This window comes from Taudactylus pleione, unplaced genomic scaffold, assembly GCF_031769625.1.
Source record: "Taudactylus pleione unplaced genomic scaffold, aTauple2 ptg000032l, whole genome shotgun sequence".
Classification (NCBI taxonomy): Eukaryota; Metazoa; Chordata; class Amphibia; order Anura; family Myobatrachidae; genus Taudactylus; species Taudactylus pleione.
Window position 1 is genome coordinate 9,962,568 of NW_028284434.1, and position 26,981 is coordinate 9,989,548.

Genomic DNA, 26,981 nt, shown 5'->3' on the forward strand with positions numbered 1-26,981 from the left:
GCAACCACAAGCACTGCATTAGCTTCCGATGGTCCTCGATGTACCAATGTTTTAAAACACTTCCTGGAGATGACGTGCGCTAGTGGGCGTCTTAACATATGCTTATGGGCATCTGCATACACAGAGCAATCACTCGCACAGCCAAAGTGGGCGTGCTAATGCCTTTCCGAGCGAGCTCCTGCCATGGCGTCACTTTGACGAATTTGCATACGCTGGAAACGAGCCGCTCTGAATGAGCTCCTCTGTCTGGGAGATCATTAGTGGTGATGAATCCTGGATCATCAGTTGCGACCCTGAGACCAAACAATTGGCCCAGTGGACCCCAGTTTCAGGTGCGCTATCACAGAAGATCAAATGTGAGCACAGTGTGGGCAAACAGATGGTGGCTGTTTTTGTGGCCAAGACTGGTCATGTAGTTACCATACCACTTGTGCAGCAGCGCACAGTCACTGTGGACTGGTACGCCAACCAATGCCTGCAGCAAGTGCTGAAAGTCATTTTCAGGCACAAAGAACTCACGCTGGTGGTGCCCTTCTCCTTCACAACAATGCACCTGCCCACAAGAGCAGGAAAGTGGTGGGTTTTCTAGTCCGTGAACTCTTCCAGGAGCTTGGTCATCCGCCGTACAGTCCAGACCTGGCCCCTTGACTGCTTTGTGTTCCCATAGATCAAGATGTGTGGGATTCGTTTTGAGTCACTGGAAGCTGCAGTGGAGACCTCCATCCAGCATGTTGAAGACATACCTGCTTCAGACTGATTTGAGCAGGGCTGCAACTAGGGGAAGGGGGGGGCTAGAGGTGCACGTGCAACCGCCGCCAGTGTCCACCAGCCCGGTGCTGCAGGGGGGCTCCAAGCCGGACACCTGCTGAGATTTTATTACCAGCGGGCGCCAGGCTCCATCCCTACAGCACCGCGGTGGATGGAGGCTGAAGTTCTCTCCTGAACTCCAGCTTCCGGCTCTCCCAACGGGCATTATGGGAGAGACGTCATGACATCTCTCCCATGGTTCAGAGGAGCAGCCGGGCGGACCGGACGGCGGCAGAATTAGGAGCGGGGTCTAAGGTAAGTATTGTTTTTTTTTGTGTAAGCTGCACTACAGGGGCATTACCATAGGGGCACTGCTGAAGGGGGCATTACCATAGGGGCACTGCTGAAGGGGGCATTACCATAGGGGAATTACCAGGGGGAGCGCCAAATTACTGTCTTGCCTCGGGTGACAAAAATCCTAGTCTCGGCCCTGGACTGAGCGCATTCAACTTTGCATAGACTCCTCTGGTAAATAATTTGAAAAAAAATGTAATGTTCACTTTGTTAGTAAATAAAATACTTTTTGTGCATCCGCAAACACACCGCTCATACAGTCCCCAAATAAGGTGTGTAGCTTCAAGTTCCTCAACATTCAGTCTGTTAAAGTCCAGGAGCAGACCCTGGAAAAAATTTTTGTGCATCAACAACTGTTTGTACTTGTGGTGGCATAATGATCCGCTCCATCTCATCTTTTACTCCCTGCATGAAAGAGCCTGACAGGTTCTGTAAAATGATCCACAGGTGAAAGGGATTAATTTTATATTGAATATGACTAGAGGGTCTAGTACTGCTGCATGTTATAATATGGCTCATATAAATTGTAACATACAACCAAAAGATAACATCTGTGAGCGTTTAGAAATTACAGACTCCATACCAAATTCTGTGCTATTGTACTAGAGGATAAAAGTCACCAGCTCTTACCATAACCATCCAAAAACTGTCTTCTGACTCGTGGAAGAACTGCCTGTTCTTCTGTGTGTGTAATGACTGTGCTGGTTTTGATGGGTTAAAGGTCCTAAGATAAAGCAAAGTGAAATGAAAAAGCCAAACATCAGTAAAGGAAGGATTAAAAGAACATATTTGGCTAGTAACCTGTAAATTGCACTACTGAGTGAGTGTATCGAGCAGTGGCATAACAGGGGGTGGGGTCGTCAGACAGACTCTCATTGGTTGCTCCACCCATGGCCGGAGCCTGGTTGGAGCTCACTCATGAGCTCAGTCTTCCGGCTCCCGCAGTGGGTGAAGGCAGAGACGTCATGACGTCTCTCCCTTAGTGCCAAAAAAATCGTGTTTTGTGTGTGTCTTTTAGATATATGTAAGGGGCACTGTACAAGGGATACTGCATAGGTGGGACCACTACTGGGGCACTGCATAGGGGGAACCACTACTGTGGGCACTGAATAAGGGGCTCTAATGGGTGCACTGTATAGAGGGGACCACTACTGGGGGCACTGCATAGAGGGGACCACTACTGGGGGCACTGCATAGAGGGGACCACTACTGGGGGCACTGCATAGAGGGGACCACTACTGGGGGCACTGCATAGAGGGGACCACTACTGGGGGCACTGCATAGAGGGGACCACTACTGGGGGCACTGCATAGAGGGGACCACTACTGGGGGCACTGCATAGAGGGGACCACTACTGGGGGCACTGCATAGAGGGGACCACTACTGGGGGCACTGCATAGAGGGGACCACTACTGGGGGCACTGCATAGAGGGGACCACTACTGGGGGCACTGCATAGAGGGGACCACTACTGGGGGCACTGCATAGAGGGGACCACTACTGGGGGCACTGCATAGAGGGGCCCACTACTGGGGGCACTGCATAGAGGGGCCCACTACTGGGGGCACTGCATAGAGGGGCGCACTACTGGGGGCACTGCATAGAGGGGCGCACTACTGGGGGCACTGTATAAGGAGCACTGCATAGGAAGACCACTACTGGGGGCACTGCATAGGAAGACCACTACTGTGGGCACTGCATAGGAAGACCACTACTGGTGGCACTGCATAGGGGGACATTGCAGTGGGCATTGCAAGAGAGGCATTACTACTTGGGGCATTAAGGTGCATATGTAATGTAAAGTAATGTTCCCAGAGTGACGGTAAACGTTGGTGTGACATGTTGACACGCCCCCAAATTTCAGTGACCACACCCACTTTTACAGCATACGCCTTCGGCGCAAGCAAATACTTGGGGCTCCAAATACCCTAGTTACACCACTGGTATCAAGGCAATACTGATCATAACGTTCGGGGCTATAAGGACCAGAGTCTGTCAGTGCAGTACCTGGTAAACTGAACTATCGCTTCACATAAACCAACATTTTTAATCTTTTCATTTTTCTCGATTTCATTTGGATGGTAAAAGAGAATCTTTTTTTCTTCCTGCAGAACAAACAAGACAAGTGAGAGAGCACATTAGCAGCAAGGAATATACTGAGCTCTGAAAACGTATAATAAAAGAGACAACTACCAAAGCACTGTGCCAGTCATTTCTGCATTAGTAAAATCACATTAAATCACTTCCTGGCGATCTGAGGGCTAAATTGGTTATACAGCTTATATTAAACTCACAAGATCTTTTTCCGTTCTATTCACAACTATGCTTTTGTATCCTTAATTTATTTGCTCAGAGCTACTACAAATTCACCTAAAAGAAATTCTAAGATTACAATACAATATATTCATTTCTTAATTGTGTGGTGTACATGGGGAGGATGCATATGCTAAATATAGTTTTAAGCTTTCACTTCTGTTCTGACTACAGGCAAACATAAGTGGCAGATTGATTTAGCTGAGAGCAGTGGCCAGAATGGCTTTCGGCATCTTCATGGGATGTGTGTCCCTATCCGATTTCTGCTCACAGCCTATGGAGGTACAAGCCTAAATCAGGCTACTGTTATCCGTCACTCATGAGGTATACATCACACTTTAACAAGACGGAAAGAAGGGCTTTAAAGAGTGAATCAGGAGTTACTAGTAGAAACAAAAACAATGGAAGTCTATTGAATATTGGGGCAAATGTATGAAGCTGTGGAAAGTGATAAAGTGCAAAGTGATAAACGACCAACCAATCCGCTCCCACCTGTCATTTTTCAAACACAGCCTGTAACATGACAGCTGTGAGCTGATTGGTTGGTCATTTATCACTCTGCACTTTATCACTTTCCAGAGCTTCCTACATCTGCCCCATTGATTGGTGTGCTCTACCAGCTGCCTCAGTAACTCCTACATAGAAGAATTAAATAACATTGATAATTGAGTAATTTTTTTTACATTAGACAAGCACATAGTATGGAGCTTAAAAAAAAAAAAAAAAAAATTTAGTCCAATCATCTTTTCAGGCATCCTTTTTTAGGAAAGAGCTGAATATACAGTGCTTATAGACAAGTAATGACAATACTAATAATAATGAGTGTTATGGTAAGAACTTGCCTTTGTTAATTCTCTTTCTTCGAAGTCCATAGGGTCCACATGGAGACCTTGGGGCGTAGGTGATGGGAACCAATCCGGGCACTACACAGTTAAAACTTTAGCTCCCAGGATGCACTGAGTCCACTCTCCCCATACCCCGCCCCCGAGCCAGGGGCACCTCATTTGGTAATAAGCCAAAGGAGGATTAGAGAGAAGGAAGACTGGTACAGTCAAGAATCACTCTCACAGGAAAGGTGATGGGAAACCGGTGACCAGCAAAATCGCCCATATGAAGCCAGGTGCGTCGGGGCGGATGCTGTGGACCCTATGGACTTCGAAGAAAGACAGTTAACAAATGTAAGTTCTTATCATAACTCATTTTCTTCTTCAGGGTCCATAGACTCCACAGGGAGACCTTGGGGATGCCCCAAAGCAGTCCTTTTAAGGGTGGGGACACTCCTGTGCTGATAGGAGAATCCGGCGCCCAAAGGAAGCAGGCTGAGAGGCGAAGGTATAAAATGCATAGAACCTTAGAAAGGTCTGGACAGAAGACCACGTGGTCGCCTTACAAAGCTGAATAGCTGAGGCGCCACGGTGAGCAGCCCACTAAGGACCCACAGAAAGTAGAATGAGCCTTAACAGAAGACGGAACAGGCAGGCTTGCCTCTGTGTAAGCTTCTGAGATAGTCATACGAAGCCATCTAGCCAATGTTTGCTTATTGGCTGGCCAACCCTTCTTGTGAAAGCCGTAGAGCACAAACAAGGAGTCTGATTTCCTAAGAGAACTGGTACTGTCCACATAAATCCTGAAGGCCACATCCAATGAGGCCTCTCTTGCCAAGAGGTCTGGAGACAGAGGCCGGTACTATAATTTCCTGATTAATATGGAAACTAGAAATAACCTTAGGAAGGAACTCAGGGTGAGTATGAAGCACCGCCATGTCCTGGAGAAATATCAGAAAAGGAGGACAGGAGAGTGCTCATAATTCTGGCACTCTTCTGGCAGATGCAATAGCTGAGTGTCGAAGGAGAGAGACTGAAGATCTGAGTACCAATGAAGTCTGGGCCAAGTTGGAGCCACCAGCAGGACAGTGCTTGAACTTCCGAAGAACCAGAGGAAGCAGGGAGACTGGGGGAAATGGGTACGCAAACCGGAAGGTCCACTTCACTAACAGAGCATCCACTAGGCTTGCTTTGGCATCTCTTGTTCTGGACCCATAGCCTGGTAACATGTGATTGTGTCGTGAGACCATGAGGTCCACCTCTGGGAGGCCCCATTTTTCCACTAGGAGTTGAAACACCTCTTGATGAAGAGACCATTCCCCTGGATGCACGTCTTGACGGCTGAGGAAGTCCGCTTCCCAATTGAGAACTGCCGGAATGAACACTGCCGAAATGGCCAGGAGATGAGATTCTGTCCATGTCAGAATGTGTGACACTTCTGCCATAGCTGCCTGACTTAGAGTGCCTCCCTGATGGTTAATGTAAGCCACTGTGGTGGAATTGTCGGACTGAATCTGCATGGGCTTTCCGTGAAGAATATGCTTTGCCATCATGAGGGCCCTGTATAAAGCCCGAAGTTCCAATATGTTGATGGGCAGGGATGCCTCCACCGTTGTCCACCGGCCCTGAAATGAGTGTGGACTGGTCACTGCGCCCCACCCCTGGAGACTGGCGTCTGCTGTTAGGAATATCCAGTCCGGGATCCAAAAGGGGCGACCCTTGGTTAGATGAGAAGTCTGTAGCCACCAAGAGAGGTACAGACGCACCTCCGGAGAGAGTACCATCGTTCGAGCTCTGATTCGGTGGGGTAATCTGTTCCACCTGGATAGGATCAGCTCCTGCAAGGGCCTGGAATGGAACGGAGCATATTCCACCATGTCGAATTGATCCCAGAACCTGCATCGCTGAGTGGACTGACACCCAGCAAAAACGGAGACACCAATGTACACGCAGCTGCAGCATGGAGATCTTTTCTGGAGTCAGAAAGATTCTCTGCTGGTGAGAGTCCAGAAGGGCTCTCAAATGAACCATCCTCTGTGAGGGAATTAGGGAGGACTTTTTCCAATTGATTAACCACCCATGTGCTTGTAAACAAGCAACTGTGAGCTGCAGGTGGTAGTGAAGCACTTCTGGAGAACTCGCCAACAAATGGGGGGCTGCCATGACAGCCATAATTTTGGTAAATACCCTTGGAGCCCTGGATAGGCCAAATGGCAGCGCCTGAAACTGAAAGTGTTGTTGTAGTACAGCAAACCGCAGCTAACGCTGGTGAGAGAGAGTTATGGGAACATTAAGGTATGCATCCTGAATGTCCAGCGATACCATGTAATACCCAGGTTTCATAGCCAGTATGATGGATCATAAGGTTTCCATCCTGAACCTGGGCACCTTGAGGAACTTGTTCAGAGCTTTGAGGTTGAGGATAGGCCGATGAGAACCATTCAGTTTCTGAACCAGAAAGAGAGTAGAATAGTAACCAGTCCCTCGTTGAGATAGTGGAACTGGTACAATTACCCCTGCTTGCCGCAAGGACTGTATGGCTTTCTGGATCTGCAAGGTATTGGATTTGTCCGAAGGAGGGCATATGCAGAAAAACTGGTGGGGAGGCCTTTGTAGAAACAAGAGGGCGTACCCCTGAGAGACCACTTCTCTTACCCAAGCATCCTTGGTGGTCTGACACCAGTACTGGGTGAACTGGGGTCTCCCAGAGGGAGGCCCGCCCTGTCAGGCTGTGGCTTTATACTCCTGCTTGGAGGTCAGGCGTCTTGTGCTCCAGGCCTGTTTCTTAAGCTTAGCAGTCTTCTTGGCAGTGGACTGCCTAGGAAAGGACTTCCCTTTAGATCCTTTCGTCCTCAAGGGAAAGTCAAAGGAGGAGCTACGAGCCTTTGCAGGAGCAGATGCTGAAGGCAGAAATGCAGATTTTGATTTGGCTAATGTGTCAACAATATTGTCCAGGTCTGGACCAAACAAAATCTCCCTTAGAATCGGTATCTGCGTTCCAATAACGCAACCACAGGTAATGGCAAGCAGACACAGCCGCAGCCGAGACCCTGGATGTCAGTAGACTAGCATCCAAAGCGGCCTCACCAATATCTGCAGCCGCGTCCCTAATATGGCCGATCAGCGACACCTGATCCTCTGGAAGTTTCGAGGAGTCCTTAAGTGTATCGGCCCAACTCTCTATAGCCTTAGCTACACTCAGGAGATAACCATGGACAGGCGGGCAACAGTTCCTGAAAGAGAGTAAAGTGACTTCAAGCAAGTTTCAACCTTCCTATCCGTGGGACCCTTTAAGGAAGAGATGGAAGGCATAGGTAATGTTGCACTCTTCATTAGCCATGTAAAGTGTAAATCCACCGCAGGGGATTCCGACTTTTTACAATGAGCCTCCGGAAATGGGTAACAGGAGGTCAAACGTTTCTGTGGTTGATACCTCTTACCAGGCGATTGCCAGGCATCCGCCATGTGATCCACCAGCTGATCTGACAGAGGGAATACAGCCAAAGTCACTTTCACCTGTTTATATAGCACATGTTTGGATTTAGGGACTGGCTCGTCATCCTCAATCACCAATGCGGATCTGACCACACGCACCACGGCAGGAATATTAATTCTTGACTTAGGCTCCGCCTCTTGCTGAGGGGAGTCAGGGTTAGAGGCATCAGCCACCTCTTCGTCAGCAGAAGACATCTAAGATTCTGATAGCTGTGTGGATTGAGACGACAACATAGGGCGCTTAGCTGGTCTAACAAGCTTCTCACTCTGCAACATGGGTTGAAGCGCAGTAGAAGTTGCTGCCGGACTCTGTACGGAGTTAGAGAAGACATCCACCCATGGTGGAGGGCCCTGTAGCAATCCCACTGTGGGAATGACCACATGCTGAGGTACAGGAGGGGTCTGCATATTCAGTGGTAGTCCCTGTGAGTGAGGGATTGGTTGCTGTAGTACCCCATAGGAGGAGCAACAGCCGGGACCGCCAGGCGGTCTATAATGGAGGCCAGCATCTGAGAGAACACCGCCCAAAGGGGCTCCTGTACTGATGTCAGGGGGTTCGAGGAACCTGGTGGGTTATAACACCTCATACAAAGCCCATCCTGAACCACATCCTCCTCACTGAAAACTGCATTACATAATCTGCAAGATTGCAACAAAAGTACAGGAATGTGTCCATTACCTTTGTCAGACATGTCTGCGGGGTGAATGACGCACAATAGCGTACTGTGGGCCTGATTCAGACCGGAGGAGGAGAGCAACTCAGGGAAGCCAGACAGCAGTGGAAAGGCGCTCTGAGCTGAGGAGCTGCTTAAACAGGGAGGCTACCTCCCCTGGCCGGTTATTAACCCCTGGGATGCTGGTTCCTGCACCACACTGTTCCTGGTGGTCAAGCTGGATCGCGATTGCCAGAGCCTGTGTCCACACCCAGCACCTCCGGTCTGTCCCCTTTAGTCTATCGCCTGCAATTTTTTACTAGCAGATCACCGCGAGCGGCGACCCGCTCTTACCTGTCCCCTGAAGTCCTGGTGCAGTCTGGGCTCTCTGGGGGCCCTGGCTAGCGCTGACCCCCGGGACGCCCACCAAGATCCTCAGATCAGTACTGGCATCGCGGCACCGGAGGGGTGGCGGAGCGGCAGCACAGACGTCCCACGGACGGTCTGCTGCTGTGCGCTCTAGTCGCTAAAAGTAAATTAAATAAAGAAATAAGCTTTAAGGGCTGACTAACAGCCCCCCTGCAAAATGGTCATCTGTAGCCGGCCGGGCACTAACGAAACTGAGGTGCCTCTGGCTCAGGGGCGGGGTATAGGGAGAGTGGACCCAGTGCATCCTTGGAGCTAAAGCTTTAACTGTGTGGTGTCTGGATTGGTTCCCATCACCTACACCACAAGATCTTCCTGTGGAGCCTATGGATCCTGAAGAAGAAAACAAGATACATTACAATTACATTCATTTTTAATCCATCTTGGGTCTAAGTTTTACACATCCCGACCACTGCAATGGTTGCACATATTTGTTGGCCCACTCCAGGTGAGATTTCACATGAGGTTTTCTATAACAACTTTTTCCACCAAGATATCCATGGTTGAGTCCAGAAGGTTAAAGCAAATTAACTAAGTAATTAACCTTTGCCAAAACCTGCTTATCCTTAAGACCTGGACTGTAATGGCGGAATTTGTAAACCCTCTGCTTTATGCAAATGATCAGCTTGGAAAAGGTCCTAGTCAACTTACAGTTGTGTTTCATTCTATACAATTCTTTGTGATGTACTTGACAGGGCTTTGGCGGATAGAAAAGTAACTGAAATCTTCTTGTAGCCTTCCCTTGATTAATTATTCTCTGTAACTTTTTCTCAAATCGGAGTTGAATGTTGTTTTATCTTTATAATAAATCTTTTTTTGAAATATGCTAACCAACAAGGGGACATCGCAAAGACAGGTGCATTTGTTTTCTGAAATAATCCAATCAATTAATCATCTTGCCTAGGAAAACAAGTGATTATACCAGTGGTTCCCAAACTGTGCGCCGTGGCACCCTGGGGTGCCTCGGGACACTTGCAGGGGTGCCTCAGGTTTGTGGTCCAGAACTAAATGGTCAATCTAAAGCAAATATGTGCACAAACCTGTCCACCACCACATAACTGAACCTAAGGATGACAGAGAAGCACAATTTACTTCACTTTACTATTTGACTACATTTTTTTTCTGTATTTCACAATAACAAACTAAAACTTAGGGGTGCCGTGAAAACAATGCTGATACTCTAGGCTGCCGTGATTCAAAAAAGTTTGGGAACCACTACAGATTATACCATTGTTTTTCTGAGTCTATTTTAGTGAAATAGGTGAATACACATGTAATCCATCGTTGTCTGTTTTTAAGTAAAAGCTTTAGATTAGCTACTTTTACTGGACAAAACAAAGTACTTTGTATTGACCAGTGATGAGAATTCCCTAAAAAATTAATTTTATAGGCACTGCATCTAGGGCTTCCATATTTCTCAAACCACTGTCAGTTTATACTACAGGAAATCTTAAAAAGAAATTGTATTATCTGCATTCTAATCTACCCAAAAGATAGTTTTTGCTTCAACATTAAAAATAATTCAAAAACTCCGGCGCTTATCAGTTTGTGTTCAGTAAATTACTATAAACAGACATATGAATCTAGCTGCAAAGACTTAAATGAGCCTGTGAAAACTCAATCTAAAATCAAACACTAAGAAAAAGACAATATATCTCTGCGCTAATGAAAATTGAACAGTGATTGAGTGAGATGGCAGACAAAAAACACAAAAAAAAAATGAATATATAGAAATTGTCAGGACTCGATCAAAAATGCATAAATACAAATTTTAATTAAACGATATTACATAAATAATAACTTTTAAAATATCACATATTAGGATTCAGGCCGTTATATGCCTTTAATTATCATTCATCAATCAGCTGAAATAGGTAGAATAGTATAAAACACAGGGGTCTATTTACTAAGCAGTGTTAGGAGACAGAGTGAAAAGTGATAAGGTAGTGATAAGGTACCAGCCAATCAGCTCCCAACTGTCATTTTTCAAACACAGCCTGTGAGATGACAGTTAGGAGCTGATTGGCTGGCACCTTATCACTTTTCACTCTGTCTCCTAACACTGCTTAGTAAATAGACCCCACAGTGTCAATGTGCAAATTGAGTTGAAGATCTCTCAACTCCTTGATACTGTCAAACCCAGTTTAGATGGCTTAATGTACTCCGCAGATGTTACAGTATAAGTCCCGCAAGTAGTAATACTACATATATTTATAATGATCATGCAGACTGCCCAAACAATTACCCTCTTCAAAATGATATATGCGGTTGATGTCCCGTGAGGGTGAAAAACAATAATGGCCTGGAGTATGACAGAGTCTATAGTGATGCTCACCCTGCAGGTTTGCTCTGTGTCCTGGAAGCGTCTTGCCGTGACCTGGCTGCATGTGCCTTGGATGTGTATATCGGCACCAGCCTTCACTCCGCTGGGACAGTGTCTCGCAGTGGGGGCTTTCTCAAAGAGAGGCTCCAGGCCATTATTGTTTTTCACCCTCACGGGACATCAACCGCATATATCATTTTGAAGAGGGTAATTGTTTGGCCAATGCGTATTCAATTAATTTCGCGTCGGCGAGAAAGTTTCGCCTGCCTGACTTTTCGCCGCCTACGCATGATTTGGGCGCAAAAACTTTTTGTGCGCATTCCCGATTTACTCCGTATTCAATTGCCAAACAGGCGAAATGGGACCCGGCAAATGTGAAACAGGCGAAAAGTACAGGGTGTATTGGGGGAATCACTCTCTTTAGTCTGCCGAGTATATAGCATGTACCCAGCTTTCCAGCAGCTATTTTCTTCCCAAAAGGGAATCAAAACGTATTAATTCCATTATATTGTATGTGACCCTCTTTATAACACCATCCTTGCTGTACATCAGTTTTAATATATTGAACATCCCAGTCCATATAGCACATCAGATCCTTGCAACTTTGCTAATATTACTGTCTCCCTCTGTGCCAGGGCACAATAAGAGAGCATGTGCCATCTAAGTATGATGCTGCCTAAAACTGCATGCATTGCTTGCAAATATAATACCATATATGAAGAATTGCTTAATTTATATTGGAACTGTAAACATAAAAAGTCTAAATAAAATGCAAGTCATTAAGATTAGCATAGAAAATGATTCCAACACTATAAAGAGCATACAAATGGGTTTACTTTCTCCATGGTGTTGGTATTAGTGTTATCGTATATATAAAATGTAGGTCTGTTTGTTTCTCTGTCTGTCCGGTTATGCATTCGGACGCCCCTGCAATGATTGGGATGAAACCAACGCAAGGTGGTCCAGTTGGATCCTGGCCAGGTTTTAGGAGGGGTGGCGCTCAGTAGTATAAATTAAACTAAAAGTAAAATGACCATATGAAATGTCCTTTGAACACAATTAGTTTAATCTAAAATATAATATAGTACAAATAAACCACAATATATAATAAACACAATGATAAAACAGTATGCTAAAACATATAGGTATGTTTACTAATGGAAATAGATGAAAAGATACTCTGTCGAACCAGCTTTTGTGTAGGGATTGCTATTGCCAGTAAGTATGAAGCACAATAAATGGATCAACTTTTCTGACATCCTTGTGTCTACCTAAGTGACTACTAGGTCTGGTTGGCTGCTATAAGGGTAGTATCATCCTACCTAAGTTGTTTAATTTTATATATCTTTTTTATTAATTGTTTTGACCAAGTAGGTTTGGAAGCAAATATTTTTGAATCCCTTTAAACAAACATTGGGGTGATAACTGACAGCGCCTATCTCTCGTTTTATATTTTCAGGTTTTAGGGAGGTTAGGGTCCCGGTCGGACCTCCCGTTGGTGTACGCTGGGCAGAATTTTGACCCAAGGAGCCTTTTCTGGGTTTTCCACTGGATGGATTTGAATGAAAACACTAATGAACTGAAATAACAGAGAAATAACCATAATGTAATGACCTGAAAAAACTGACTGAAATTACCATAAATCAATGAACTAAAATAACTGACAGAAATGGAGGTGGGAAGACAAAAACATATCGGGGGCGATTCAATTCAACACGAATTGAATAGCGCCGGGAACGAGCTCCCGAAGCTATTCAATTCAGTGCGCTGTGTGGTCGGAGAATGCCGGTTATCACAAGGGAGTTAAGGCACATTAACCGGCATTCTATGACCAAAGTGCCGGGCGCGAGGCTGTTAGCGCCGTGCTAAGCAGAAAAATAGCTGCGCGCCCGGCACTTTGGTCGGATTTCTCCTCGCATCCCCAGGGCCATACGAGAAGAAATCCTTAGAGCACCCAAACAGCGCGGTGAATTGAATAGCTGCGGGAGCTCCCTCCCGCGGCTATTCAACATTGCGTTGAATTGAATTCCCCCCATTGTGTACCCAAAAGCATTGGAATAGCAACATTGACAACAGAAGGAAAACTTTAAACCCATCTCGCAATGTAAAAGTGATTATAAAACTGAACTAAAAGGAAAACTGGGGATTAGGATTACTGCCGACAACCCAAAAACAAAAAAAAGGCACTGGGCAGCCACCTCATGGGTGTGTTGGAAGAGCTGCTAATTATTTTGAAATTGTTGACAGTTACATCCAACTCATTGATAACTTTATAACTTGAAGCTTTAAACCCAGGCAACGCCGAGTACTTCAGCTAGTTATTACTATTCTTAAACATTCAGCTTTTCCTCCAGGGACTACCTCTCAGCCATATCATCTCACTGATTACCTCTCAGCCATCTCATCTCACTGATTACCACTCAGCCATCTCATCTCACTGATTACCACTCAGCCATCTCATCTCACTGAGGGGAGGATGTTTCAAAACTTCAAAAGCGGAGAAGTTGCCACAGCAACCAAACAGCTTCTGTTATTTTATAGACTGTGTTAGATGATAGCTATTAGCTGATTGGTTGTTATGGGCAAATTCTCCACAGTGTAATACATCCCTACTTGACAAAGATAAACAGTTTAAAACTTACCTCTCCTTCCCTTGGGCCAAATTTTGGATTATAGATGAAGAAACTTAGTAGAGACGGAGGATAGTGCTTTTCCTGCCCAGCAAAAGCCATCCTGAGGGGGGAAATCAAGACACAGCTCAGCAACAACACGTGAAACTGCCTAGTTCTTTTTTTCTTTCGTAATCGAATTCTAAAAACAAATCTGGTTCCTCTAAACTATAAAACTATTTGTTACTAAATTTGCAAAAGGAGTGGAATGTATTGCAGGACAGGGCAGTTTCCTGATCAATGTAAAGTCATTCTTGTCATGCATTTTACCCAGTATTTTGCAGATAAACCCAGGTCGAAAATGCCAGGTCTCCGACTCTGGTACAAAAGCAGGGTCGGCGACCCGGCATTTTCCACCCAGGTTGACCCTTTCACACAGTAAAAAACCTGTGTTGATCTGCAAATTACTGGGTAAAAGTACCTTACCCTGTAATTTAATTTTCTGTGTGAAAGGGGGGGTAAGTCTTTAATCGGGAAACCCACCCAGCATTTAAATGCCGGGTAAAAGCCGGGATATTTCACACATTTTCTGTGAATGCTGTATTAGGGTTGAGAGGACAATAGACAGATGTTTAGTCAGCCAATGGTGTTGGGTCGCTATTATTTAATAATGTTGGCATTATGCAAACACTAGTTAATTGTCAGTATTACTCCCACATGTGTAACTATGTGGCGGTATGTACTATTTCTATGTTTTATTTGTCAGTTTGATGCTTGCAATTGTTATATATATATATATATATATATATATATATATTCTGTTACTCCATTTACCCCATTTTGTATTTTTACTCTGTGCGGTGCTGCGGAAATGTATGGCACCTTATAAGTCAAGGCTAATGATAACAGATATGCTCATTTACATGCTCAATGTATCCCTAATGAATGTAACAAGGCAGCAATGCGTTGACACTGACACTATGCACCAATCTAGGCACTGCAAGAGCCACTGATGATGGTAGAAGGTAATGCATCATTACAGAGGGGAGTAATGGGATATTGCTGCTGAATGATACATACAGCAGCTCACTCGCTGGGCGCAGTGACATGGCGATGGGATAATGAGTGCAGAGGGGCTGTCAGCAGTGTCAGTGACCTATCTCCAACACATGAGCATCAGTGGGATTGGGCAGCTGCCAACACCTGTGCCCACACTCACCTGATCACCTGCCCCCAGCTCCCTCAGCTTCACATATTTCCATAACACACAGGCACAACCAGGAAGAACTCTGCATATGCGCCGGCGACCAGGGGGGCGTTCTCACCCATTGTCTCTGAGAAAATTAGAGCCTTTGCGGATTATACCACCATAAACCCCCCTCCGCAGCCGAGTGGTTGGAGCCATAACAGAGATGTCGTCATTGGAGCGCACCATTACATTATAATAGGGGTAAAGTTTATTTTTTTTACTTCGGTGGCCTGACCTCTAAGTAATAGTTGTTCATAAACCTCCCCTTAATGTTACCGAATGTAGTATTCCAAACTGAATCTGCAATCCCTTCTGATTGGCTGTTATAGCTGCCGGCTAAAAGTGTTATTATAATAATCAGCCTCCTGACTCTGGAACATGTATGTAGCTAACACAGTGTATTGATGTCCAGGAGATTCTTCTTATAATAGCCATACTATGCTATGGAAACATAACATGGGAACATAATGTATCACTCATAGCCCTACAAAGAGCATAATAAATAGCTGCAATATCAACACAATGTAGTCACTTGTGTATCCAGAGTATTATAATCCTGTCCATGAAATATGCATGACTAGCCATAAAAATTATATTATTATTACTTTATTCTGGACCATACAATCCCTGGGAGCTTAAATTGTCAGAAGTTGCAATTTTTAAAATATTTGTTTACATAGCACAAGATTATTCCAAATGGGAACAAAACAATAATAAAACAATACTGAGACAGGCGCAGGGCCGTAGGGAGGGTGGTGCAGGCGGTGCCTCCGCACAGGGCGGAATCCTCCAAGGTCACCGTCCGCAACCTGCCCGGCTTCGGAGGTCTGCAGGAAGAGACCTCCTGGAGTACTACGCGGCTCTCACAGAGCAACGCCGAAGAAACCCCCTCCCTCCACCCTTTCGCGGGCTGAAAAGGTATGTCCATACGGGGAGGAGGGGGCGAAGGGGAGCAAGAGGGGCGGCATTGCAGCACAGAGCGCACTGCTGCCCTTATACGGCGCTGGACAGACGTATTTATAATGGGTGCAGGGTGTGCGGTGCACACGGGCCCTGGGACCAGGGGGGCCTACAGTGCACACCCTGCTCCCATATTTTCTAACACCTCTCAGAGGTCCTATGTCAGGTGTTTCAGCCCTGCACAAAACGCCGGAAACTGGCCGCCGTGGCCATTTTCCCAGCGTTTTGCGCATGCGCAGTGAGAAAATCACCGGTAAAATGGCGCATGTGCAGTAGACTCGGCACAGACTAGTGCCCAGAGTCTACTGCTGCTGCAGTAAGCTGTCAGTCTGCTGGCGGCCGCCGGAGAGAGAGGAGGGGCCTCAGACGGGGAATGCACCCGGGCCCCCTCCTCTCTTAATACGCCCCTGTACATAGAGGTAAAAAGGCCCTGCTCATAAGCTTACAATTTATAGGGAAATAGGAATTTGATACATGAGGATAATTGCTGCATATTACTAATGGTCCAGCCAGATTGCAGAGGTTGGCTTGGCTAAATGATCCAGTCACACAGAAATGGCCTGGGGTCAGCCGGCATCAAGGCAGAGGGGGTGGCCGGGATCCTCTTTCCGGCGTGGGGCAGCTCCATTCAGTACTCTGTAAGTCTGGCAGCGCTTGGGTGCTCAGTGGTGTAACAAAAGTGCCAGGTGGAGCGCCAATCAAAAAGGCCCTGGGGAGAACACTAAAGTGCGTACACACTTGCCGATATTTTAAACGACTGAATGATAATGATATCGTTATCGTTCAGTCGTTCACTATATCGGCCAGTGTGTACGCTAAAACGATGAACGCTAACGACGAACGACCAACAATGCACGCTCCCGCTTGTCGTTGGTCATTGTCGTTCATCACCCGAACATGCAGGCCAACCTGATGATATTGTCAGATTGTTGCAAGTTCGGGAATGAGGGAGGGAGCCCGGCACTGAACGATATCGTTCATGATATCATTCAGTGTGTGTGCTCAATGTCGTTAGCGACAGTGAGCACACCCCTACCGGGGACACACTAGACCAGTGTTGGCTAACCTTGACACTCCAGCTGTTGTGGAACTATATATCCCAGCATGCCCTGCCACAGTTTTAGCATGCCCTAAAAGCAAAACTGTAGCAGTGCATGCTGAGTTATGTAGTTCCATAACAGCTGGAGTGTCAAGGTTAGCCAACACTGCACTAGACGATATCACTCATGCACCTTTAGTGTGGATGAGAGCTGCAGATATTGCACAGGGTTGTTTGGTGGATAGCCTTACTCAGTGGTGCAAGTAAGGTGTTATGGGACGATATGGTGCACCATCAAGTAATTAGTAGCCGTTACGCTGTACCCCCTACCAATATACCGCCAGTGCCACAAAGCGAGTCACAGTTCTTGGGGCGAGACAGACCCCGGGCCGTGAGTGACTTGGGGCAGCCCATCAGCTCCCGAAGCTCTAGGCATGCCCCCAGAGTAACGAGAAACAGGGGCGTGGCATGCAGATATGCTCTATGATGCATGGCCACACCCCCATGATGCAAGGCCATGATGTTTTTCATCCGCACACACAGAGTACCTGGAAGATATAAAAAATACTTGCACCACTGGTTACTGTATGTATAAGCAGAAGTATTTTATATTAAATTCTGTAAAATACAGGTATTCTATGTCGCGACTGACATAGCTGAGCAGCAGTAGAAGAAGGTTTTGCCAGGAAGACCAACCTAGCAGCTGCATTCAAAATAAATTGTAGGGGTCAAAGTCTGTTTAGAGGAAGACTAATAAGGTCTTGATATAACATCATGCCATCAGATAGCAATTGTGACTGATGGCATGATGCTATATCAATCCTCTTTTTTAAATTTTGCAAATATGGTGTGCTGGTTTATTTCTGGACATTTTGTAATATGCTTCTTGCTGTTTATCTTTTGTAACTAAGCAACCAGTGATTTAATACAAGTTTGAGTGTTCAGTACTTCCTATATATATACGCTCAGGATTGTGATTATCAACTTGTCAATAATACCCCTTTTCCACCTAAATTCCGGGTCTGATCCGGAGTTGGAACAAAGTTCCTATCCGGATGAGACCCGGAATTTTGCCGGCGCGGACTCGGGATATTCCCGAGTCAGCGCCGCTCACACTGCAGTCGGGTCTGCATAGACCCGGCTTTTGCGGAGTGAAAGTGGTCGCTTGGAGATGACGTCATCTCCAAGCGCCACTGAAGCCGGACCAATCGGCCGGCTAGCAGCGCACTCCAGGTCATCGTGACCCGGAGTGCGCTGTTCTCACAGCAGGGTTTCACGGGCTACGCTCGTGTTAAACCCTGCTAGTTACCTGGGTTGGATTGCCGGGTCACTCGACCCGGCGATCCAGCTCTCTCCCCTTTTACACCAGGGAGCTGCCCGGGTTAACCCTTCAAAAACCCGGGTTTTAGCTCCGGTGTAAAAGGGGTATAACTGATGACTGATGTGAAATATAGATGGATTTTGAAAGAATAACAACTTTGCATGGTATAGATCAGTGGTTGTACAAGAGTTATACAGTCAGGTGCATAAATATTGGGACATTGACAGAATTTTCATATTTTGTCCTCTATTCACCACCACAATAGCTTTGAAATAAAACAAACAAGATGTGCTTTGACTGCAGACTTTCAGATTTAATTTGAGGGTAATTACATCCAAATCAGGTGAACGGTGTAGGAATTACAACGGTTTCTATATGTGCCTCCCACTTTTTAAGGGGCCAAAAGTAATGGGACAAACTAAACAATCCTAAATCTACTTTTCACTTTTTAATACTTTGTTGCAAATCCTTTGCAGGCAATTACAGCCTGAAGTCTGGAACGTATAGACATCACCAGACGCTGGGTTTCATCCCTGGTGATGCTCTGCCAGGCCTCTACTGCAAATGTCTTCAGTTCCTGCTTGTTCTTGGGGCATTTTCCCTTCAGTTTCGTCTTCATCAAGTGAAATGCATGCTCAATCGGATTCAGGTCAGGGGATTGACTTGGCCATTGCATAACATTCCACTTTTTAGCCTTAAAAAACTCTTTGGTTGCTTTTGCAGTATGCTTCGGGTCATTGTCCATCTGCACTGTGAAGCGCTGTCCAATGAGTTCTGAAGCATTTGACTGAATATGAGCATATAATATTGCCCGACACACTTCAGAATTCATTCTGCTGCTTTTGTCAGCAGTCACATCATCAATGAATACAAGGGAACCAGTTCCATTGGCAGCCATACATGCCCACACCATGACACTACCACCACCAGGCTTCACTGATGAGGTGGTATGTTTTGGATCATGAGCAGTTCCTTTCCTTCTCCATACTCTTCTCTTCCCATCACTCTGGTACAAGTTGATCTTTCTCTCATCTGTCCATAGTATGTTGTTCCAGAACTGTAATGGCTTTTTTAGATGTTGTTTGCAAACTCTAATCCGGTCTTCCTGTTTTTGAGGCTCACCAATGGTTTACATCTTGTGGTAAACCCTCTATATTCACTCTTATGAAGTCTTCTCTTGATTGTTGACTTTGACACATATACACCTACCTCCTGGAGAGTGTTCTTGATTTGGCCAACTGTTGGGAAGGGTTTTTTTTTCACCAGGGAAATAATTCTTTTGTCATCCACCACAGTTGTTTTCCGTGGTCTTCCGGGTCTTTTGGTGTTGCTGAGCTCTCCGGTGCGTTCTTTCTTTTTAAGAATGTTCCAAACAGTTGATTTGGCCACACCTAATGTTTTTGCTATCTCTCTGATGGGTTTGTTTTGATTTTTCAGCCTAATGATGGCTTGCTTCACTGATAGTGACAGCTCTTTGGATCTCATATTGAGAGTCGACAGCAACTGATTCCAAATGCAAATGTCACACCTAGAATCAACTCGAGACCTTTTACCTGCTTAATTGATAATGAAATAACGAGGGAATAGCCCACAACTGTCCATGAAATAGCTTTTGAGTTGATAGTCCCATTACTTTTGGCCCCTTAAAAAGTGGGAGGCACATATAGAAACCGTTATAACTCCTACACCGTTCACCTGATTTGGATGTAATTACCCTCAAATTAAATCTGAAAGTCTGCAGTTGAAGTACATCTTGTTTGTTTCATTTCAAAGCTATTGTGGTGGTGAATAGAGGCAAAAATATGAAAATTCTGTCAATGTCCCAATATTTATGCACCTGACTGTATGAATCCTTTCGATGCATTTTTGTATCCCATAAAATATGGTTGTCAATAAATGTTAATAAAATTGCATGTAATTCGATTTTCAAATGTTGGCAACACAGCCCAAGGACTATTGTGTACAGCGCCAGAATAGGCTCTATGACACCCTGTGCCGGCCCCGCCCCCTAAACCTGTGAAGTCATGGCGTCACACCTAGAGGGCAGGGGCAATGTCTCCAGTAGTTAGAGCACTGCCTGGAGTGTCCTAAGATGTCACACATCGGGCTTTCAAGCCCTGTTACCTGGCGCAGCTCTGCCACTTCCTGGCAATAGGTACCTCCTTGCCCTTGGGCCTTTGAAGATATCCCTGATCCTGTTGCATGCCAATCAGCTGGTCAGTTGGCATATCTCTGGGATCATCTTGCACATCGTTGGTGCATGGGCGCCACCATCTTGGTTCCTGTCAGTTGACTCTCTGCTCACCAATCAGAAGCTGCTCTTGGATCAGCTGTCCAAAGGAGTCTATACGGGCCTAGGGCACCCTATTGAAGATTGTTCTGGTAAGCATACCGGTGCCAGAACAACTTCACTCCTGTAACCTGCTACTGGCTCCCGGCTGCTATTTCCTGGTTTGTTTTGGTCCTAATTCTGTTCCTGCACTTTAGTTTGTAAGTACCAGTATCCAATCAACGCAGTGTCTGCCAGTTCCATAATCCATTCTACCCAGTGCATGCACTTCAGTCTGCAAATCCATTCAACTCTGTGCACTTCATCCAGCAAGTACCAGTATCCATTCTACGCTGTGCATTTCAGGACCAGAACCAGTATCCATTCTACGCTGTGCTAAGCAAGACTCTGTTATTATATTGAGTGGTGCACTCTATCCAGCAAGTATCTACATCCACTCTGAATTGTGCATCTAAACCAGTTCCAGCATCCAACTAGGACTGTGTGTGAGCTCTGTAGCCAGGGCTGGCATGATGCACTCCGTGGGGTAAGCGTTGTAGGGGGAGGGCCAGGTTGTAGAGGTGCCTCCACGCTGCAGAACCATAACTAGGATGGTGTGGCCTTTGCCGCCACACAGAGGGCAGGTGCCCCATGGGAGCAGGGCCAGATTAACAATGGGGCGGATGGAGCTACAGCTCCAGGCCTCTTTTTTCTATATTTATTTGGTTCTTTTTTGGGGATTGGTAATTATCCCATTATAAAGGCTGCAGATTGCCAAGGTAAATAATTAGTCCAGCGCCAGCTGTTTATTCATTCTAGAGACGCAGACTAGTGTGTATCCCCTTACCCTGCCCTCAGTCACAAATTGGTGGTGAGTGCTGCCAGGGCTGTAAATAGGATGGCACGGGGGCACATGTCGCACCAGCACCTTCAGTCACATTCTCTTTTATTTAACAGACACATTTCAAAATACTGTTATACCCAGGACTCGAACCTATCACCTCACACATGGCAGTCAGATACCTTACACATGTAGCTATCTTCCCAACAATTTATGATGGCAGGCCTGAACACAGCCACTGATTCCCAACCCAGGTGTTACAAGCACCTGAGTCGGGAATGTAATGGGAATTGGTTCTTTTGTTTGGCCACACCCCTTCCACTTGATGCCACGCCCCTTTATTTAAGATGGTGCAAATTTATAGTTAACAGGAGGGTGCTGAATCCCCTAGCACCCGCCCTGCCTGTAACACTACTTCAATCCTTGCCAAACAGCACACCTGGTCTGCTGCCTTCAGGCTCTGCTATTGGCAGCCCTTCTCATCATTTAGCACATTGCTCCCTGGATTGGCATGTTGCCTACTGTGGTCAGTTGCTTTCCAGCTTAGTGACAGGCTTATCTCCTGACCAGGGCCATAACTAGCTATGGGAGACCGGTGTCACAGCACGCACAGTCCCTGTATCTGGCTAGTAGGGTGCCTGGAAAAGCACCCTGCAGCCAGAATCGCAGCTGCAATGAGTCCTGGAGCAGCCATAACAGCCAGAGGAAGCTCCGGGCAGCGCTGTTGTTTTAGTTGTTGGCAGCGAGCCCCCCCTTGTGGCATGACGTTGCTGAGAAGCAGCGTTCGGCACCAAGCACCGTAACTCAAAGATACGGCATTGCTCCTTACTACATCTCAGTTGTCCAGTCTCAACACCGCATACCCTCATGAGGAGAAACGTCATCGAGCTGCCTAATGTCTTACATTCTCACATTACCCAAGCCGATCCTGATATGAATTCACAAAACTCTAGAGACCTGACATAAGGACGCTCCGGGCAACTCCACAGACTTCAGAGTGCCTGTCCGGAGTGTCCCTTGGCTGCACCGGACGGCTCTGCAGTAACACTAGTGGCTCACAGTACCGTACAGTGCCACCCACAGGGTCCTTCCCTCTGTGCAGCTGCATCGCTCACACTCCCCTAGTTAGGCCATGATTGTGTATATATTTTCTATTTTGCTGTTTCCCCTGAAATTAACTATAGGATGATAGACACTGAAGTGTTCATATTGCCATTTCTTTTGTCACTGGTTACTAATCTATATATGTAAAAGGCTAACGCTGCTCCTCACCTCACCACTAGATGGCGACCGACAGAGCAATTCAATTGTTGCTCCATTCAGGCACGTACAGCCGCCGGTGCTGATATTCCTATTTGCATTACAGCGGCTCCTCCTTCCGCCTTGTATCAGTACCTCGGGTGCTGCTAGTAGCGCACCCGCGAGTACTCAGGAACCCCCCCTGAGAAACCAAACGTTTTTGTTTTTTTTACCCATGTCACAGCATTATGCCGCTATTCTCGGGTCTATGGAGAGGGGCAGAGCCTAATTATGCAAAATGCTTGGCCCCGCCCCCATCAACAACCTGCTGCAGGCAGCATGTCAGGATGCCAATGTAAGTGAAAGTGTGTATGTACATGTGTGTTTGTTCCTATCTAATATAAGTGTATGCTATATATTTATATGTGTGTGTATGTATATATATGTATGTGTGTATGTGCATGTGTGTTTGTTCCTATCTTATATAAGTGTATGCTATATATTTATATGTGTGTGTATGTATATATATATATATATATATATATATATATGTATGTGTGTGTATGTGCATGTGTGTTTGTTCATATCTAATATGTGTATGCTATATATTTATATGTGTGTGTATGTATATATATGTATGTGTGTGTATGTGCATGTGTGTTTGTTCATATCTAATATAAGTGTATGCTATATATTTATGTGTGTGTATGTATATATATGTATGTGTGTGTATGTGCATGTGTGTTTGTTCATATCTAATATGTGTGTGTGCTATATAATATGTATGTGTGTATGTGCATGTGTGTTTGTTCCTATGTAATATATGTGTGTGCTATATAATATTTGTGTGTGCATGTGTGTTTGTTCCTATGTAATGTATGTATGCTATATAAATTTCTGTGTGTGTATGTGCATGTGTGTTTGTTCCTATGTAATATATGTGTGTGCTATATAATATTTGTATATGTGTGTATGTGCATGGATGTTTGTTCCTATGTAATGTATGTGTGCTATATAATATTTGTGTGCATGTTTATGTGTGTTTGTTCCTATGTAATATGTGTGTGCTATATAATATTTATGTGTGTGTGTATGTGCATTTGTTCCTATGCAATATATGTGTACTATATAATATTTATGTGTGTGTATGTGCATGTGTGTTTGTTCCTATGTAATATATATGTGCTATATAATATTTATATGTGTGTATGTGCATGTGTGTTTGTTCCTATGTAATGTGTGTGCTAGTTGATATTTATGTATGTGTGTATGTGTTTTGTTCCTATGTAATATATGTGTGTGCTATATAATATTCATATATATGTGTGTTTATGTGCATGCGTGTTTGTTCCTATGTAATATACAGTATGTGTGCGCTATATATAATATATATATATATATATATATATGTATAATGTGCATGTGTGTGTCTCCTATGTAATGTGTGTGTGTAATATATACACCCGCCCTGGGGTGGTGCCAGGGTAGAAGAGAGGGGGAGTCAGGGTTATTATCATTAAACCGCCCCCCCCTAAATGGAAAGTCTAGGTCCGCCACTGATAGAAAGGGCCCATCATTTTTGGGTAAAGAGTAAGTATAATTAATAAAGAAGAGTTGTGAGTATTTCAGTTGTCATGACTGGAAATTAATCATCCCAGGACACATATGCAAGAAGAAAACAGTTCTCTTACAGCACAATTGAAAAAGCAATATTGTGTTTCATAATGATACAGTGTGTTCTCAAGTGTTGCGAGGGATTCCCCAGGATCATAAATAATTGATGAGGCTTTTGTGCAGCGGTGTCAGTTCCTATGATGAAGAGTTGAGGAGTCACATTTCCAGTGGAGAATGTTTCTGTGTAATGTTTGAACAATTCAAGGTGTGTCACTGCCCTTCATGCAATGAGGGAAATTGGAGGTACTGTAGATGGACATTTCCCACCTGCTTTGTAAACACTCAAATAGCTGACTCCATTCATTTAGCAGATGAGATAATTACATGAAAACACTCTTTGTTTGTTTGCATTCAATTATATTAATGAACATTTCTCACTGAAGAATCAACTCAGTATAATTATTGTGCATATTAATATTCTTAAATTATATTATTCAACTAATAAAAGGGAGCCAGCATATGCCAGATCATCTTAGTCTGTAGTGCTCATTCTGGGATGTCACTCTCTGCTCTGGTGCTTCCAGCACACTCTGGTCTGTATCTCTGCAGTTTGTTGCATCAGCTGATCAGCTGAGTGTGCTAGAAGCACCAAAGCATAGAGCGACACCCCAGGCAGGAAAGAGTAACTGCACGGGTTGTGATAGGTGCAGGGTACTAGAATGAATATTAAGTCTGCGTCCTGTTCCGCCTTGTCCCGCCCTCTCTCTATACGCTGCTCCACCCCCACTCTGACTGCTGTTCTGTCCCGCTTAGTCCCACCCCTATAATTACCCCATTCCAAGTGACTCGGCGGGTCCTCCTCCTCTCCAGCTATGCCTGTTCCTCCTCCCTAGCAGTGGGAGTTGTTGGACCACCGGCGTGCTTTCTGGCTCCCACTTTACATACATGTTGGAGACAGGACAGTCCTTAGAAATTAATATATAGACTATGGGGCTTATGTAATAGGGTGCAATCTGGTGCCGTTGCGGGAACTCCTGCGAGTCCTCCCATAATTTTAAAGAGCCAATATTTTAAAGGCAAAACCAGCTCGGTCGCACCCTATTATATAAGCCCCTGTGACTTAATCACAGATAACCTAAAATATAAAGCAAGCTGTGGATTTCAATACTTTGCAGGTTAAATAAAATATATGGCCTGATTCAGACCCGGTCGCAAGCGGTGAGAGCTCACAACCGGGTCGATGGTGGCCCACAGCGCATGCGCACCACCCGGCTAGCGACGGGCACTCCGTCGCTCCGGGTCTCGCACCAAAGGGGGCGAGCTGTCGATGTTGAGTGACAGCTCGCCCCCTTTGGTGGGCGGGCCGAGGGGGTGGCTGTCCAAACGGAGGCGTTCCCATGAGAGCGCCTGACTTTTGGGGGCGGCCCCACTGACATCACAAGTGATGTCAGTGGAGAGCTTCCGGCTCTGTTAGAGCCGAAAGCTCTCTGGGGCTCGCGATAAACGAGACCCTACCACAAGGGTCTCGTCGCAAGCCCGATGGTCGCGATGGTCCAGACCATCGCGACCATCATCATGGCCGCGATGGTCTAGACCATCGCGACCATCATCATGGCCGCTCGCTATAGCTGGCCCTGATTCAGAGCGAGCGCTCTGTCAGAGCGAGCGGCTCTGAATCAGGCCCATAGTTTATAATCAATAAAACATTTGTACACCCACAAATTACATGTTTGCTTTAATTTTCTAACTCATATTAAAAATATGACAGAATCTGATTGGTTGATACTGGCCCTACCACAGGGATCCTGTCACAATTCTGACAGTCAGAATGCCGGTGCTTAGAATGCCGGCACTAGAATCCTGTCACCTGTCAGAATCCCGGTGCAGTTATCCCGCCCGCCAGCATCCCAACGGTAAATACTGGGGTTAGGGGAGGGTTAGATGTTAGGGTTAGGTACCAGGGCAGGGGTGTATCTACTATGGGTGTAGAGTGTGCAGAGCCCACCCCACACCACACACCCTGCACCCATATTTTTTATACTTACCTCTCCGGGGTCCCACATTGGCACTATCAGTATCAGCTGGGAAATCGCCTGATAATGGCTGCCGTACCATTTTCTCGGTGACCTGCACATGCACTGTAGACTCTGGGCACGGAATCGGTATGAATTACTGTCGGACCTAAGCCCGGCGGATGAAATACCAACGTCAGAAGGCCGGCACATGATGATCCCGACTGAGGTGAGTAAGCACCCTCACCCTCCCCTCTCCCCCCCTAACCCTAAAACTCTAACCCTCCCTTAGGGGTGCCTAACCCTAACCTCCCCCCCTAGTGCCTAACCCTAACTTCCCCCCAGAGGTGCTTAAACCTAAGCCCCCTCCCCGCACTCTAAACCTAACCCTCCAGGGGGGTACCTCGACCTATCCTCCCCCCGGTGGTCCTGATGCTAAAGCCCCCTTCCACTAGCCTAACCCTAACCCTCCCGGGGGGTGCCTAACCCTAAGTCCCCCCGGGACCGCGGAGTCCTTAAACCTAACCCCCCCCCCTCGTGGCTGTGAGCTCCCGATGCCTGGCTTGCCTACATTCGGTATGCCAGGCGTCGGAATTTAAGCGTGGGGCTTATGATATGCATCGATATTTAGATGCCTATCATTAGTCCCATGCCAGGATTTCACTGTCAGGAATGCCGGCTGCCAGGTTCCTGA

At 45.9% G+C, this 26,981-nt stretch overlaps 1 protein-coding gene across 1 annotated transcript in view; it reads right to left on the reverse strand.

The window, feature by feature from the left end:
* CCZ1 (CCZ1 vacuolar protein trafficking and biogenesis associated) overlaps positions 1 to 15,119 on the reverse strand; it is a 57,091-nt gene extending 41,972 nt beyond the window's left edge. Inside the window, exons 1-4 of the mRNA XM_088451963.1 lie at positions 14,963 to 15,119; positions 13,777 to 13,867; positions 3,108 to 3,205; positions 1,732 to 1,825 (exon numbers count right to left, since the gene is read on the reverse strand). Of these exons, the coding sequence (XP_088308089.1) occupies positions 1,732 to 1,825; positions 3,108 to 3,205; positions 13,777 to 13,866 (282 nt within the window). The 5' untranslated portion in view covers position 13,867; positions 14,963 to 15,119. The remainder of the gene's footprint in view (positions 1 to 1,731; positions 1,826 to 3,107; positions 3,206 to 13,776; positions 13,868 to 14,962) is intronic.
* Between the last annotated feature and the right edge of the window lie 11,862 nt (positions 15,120 to 26,981).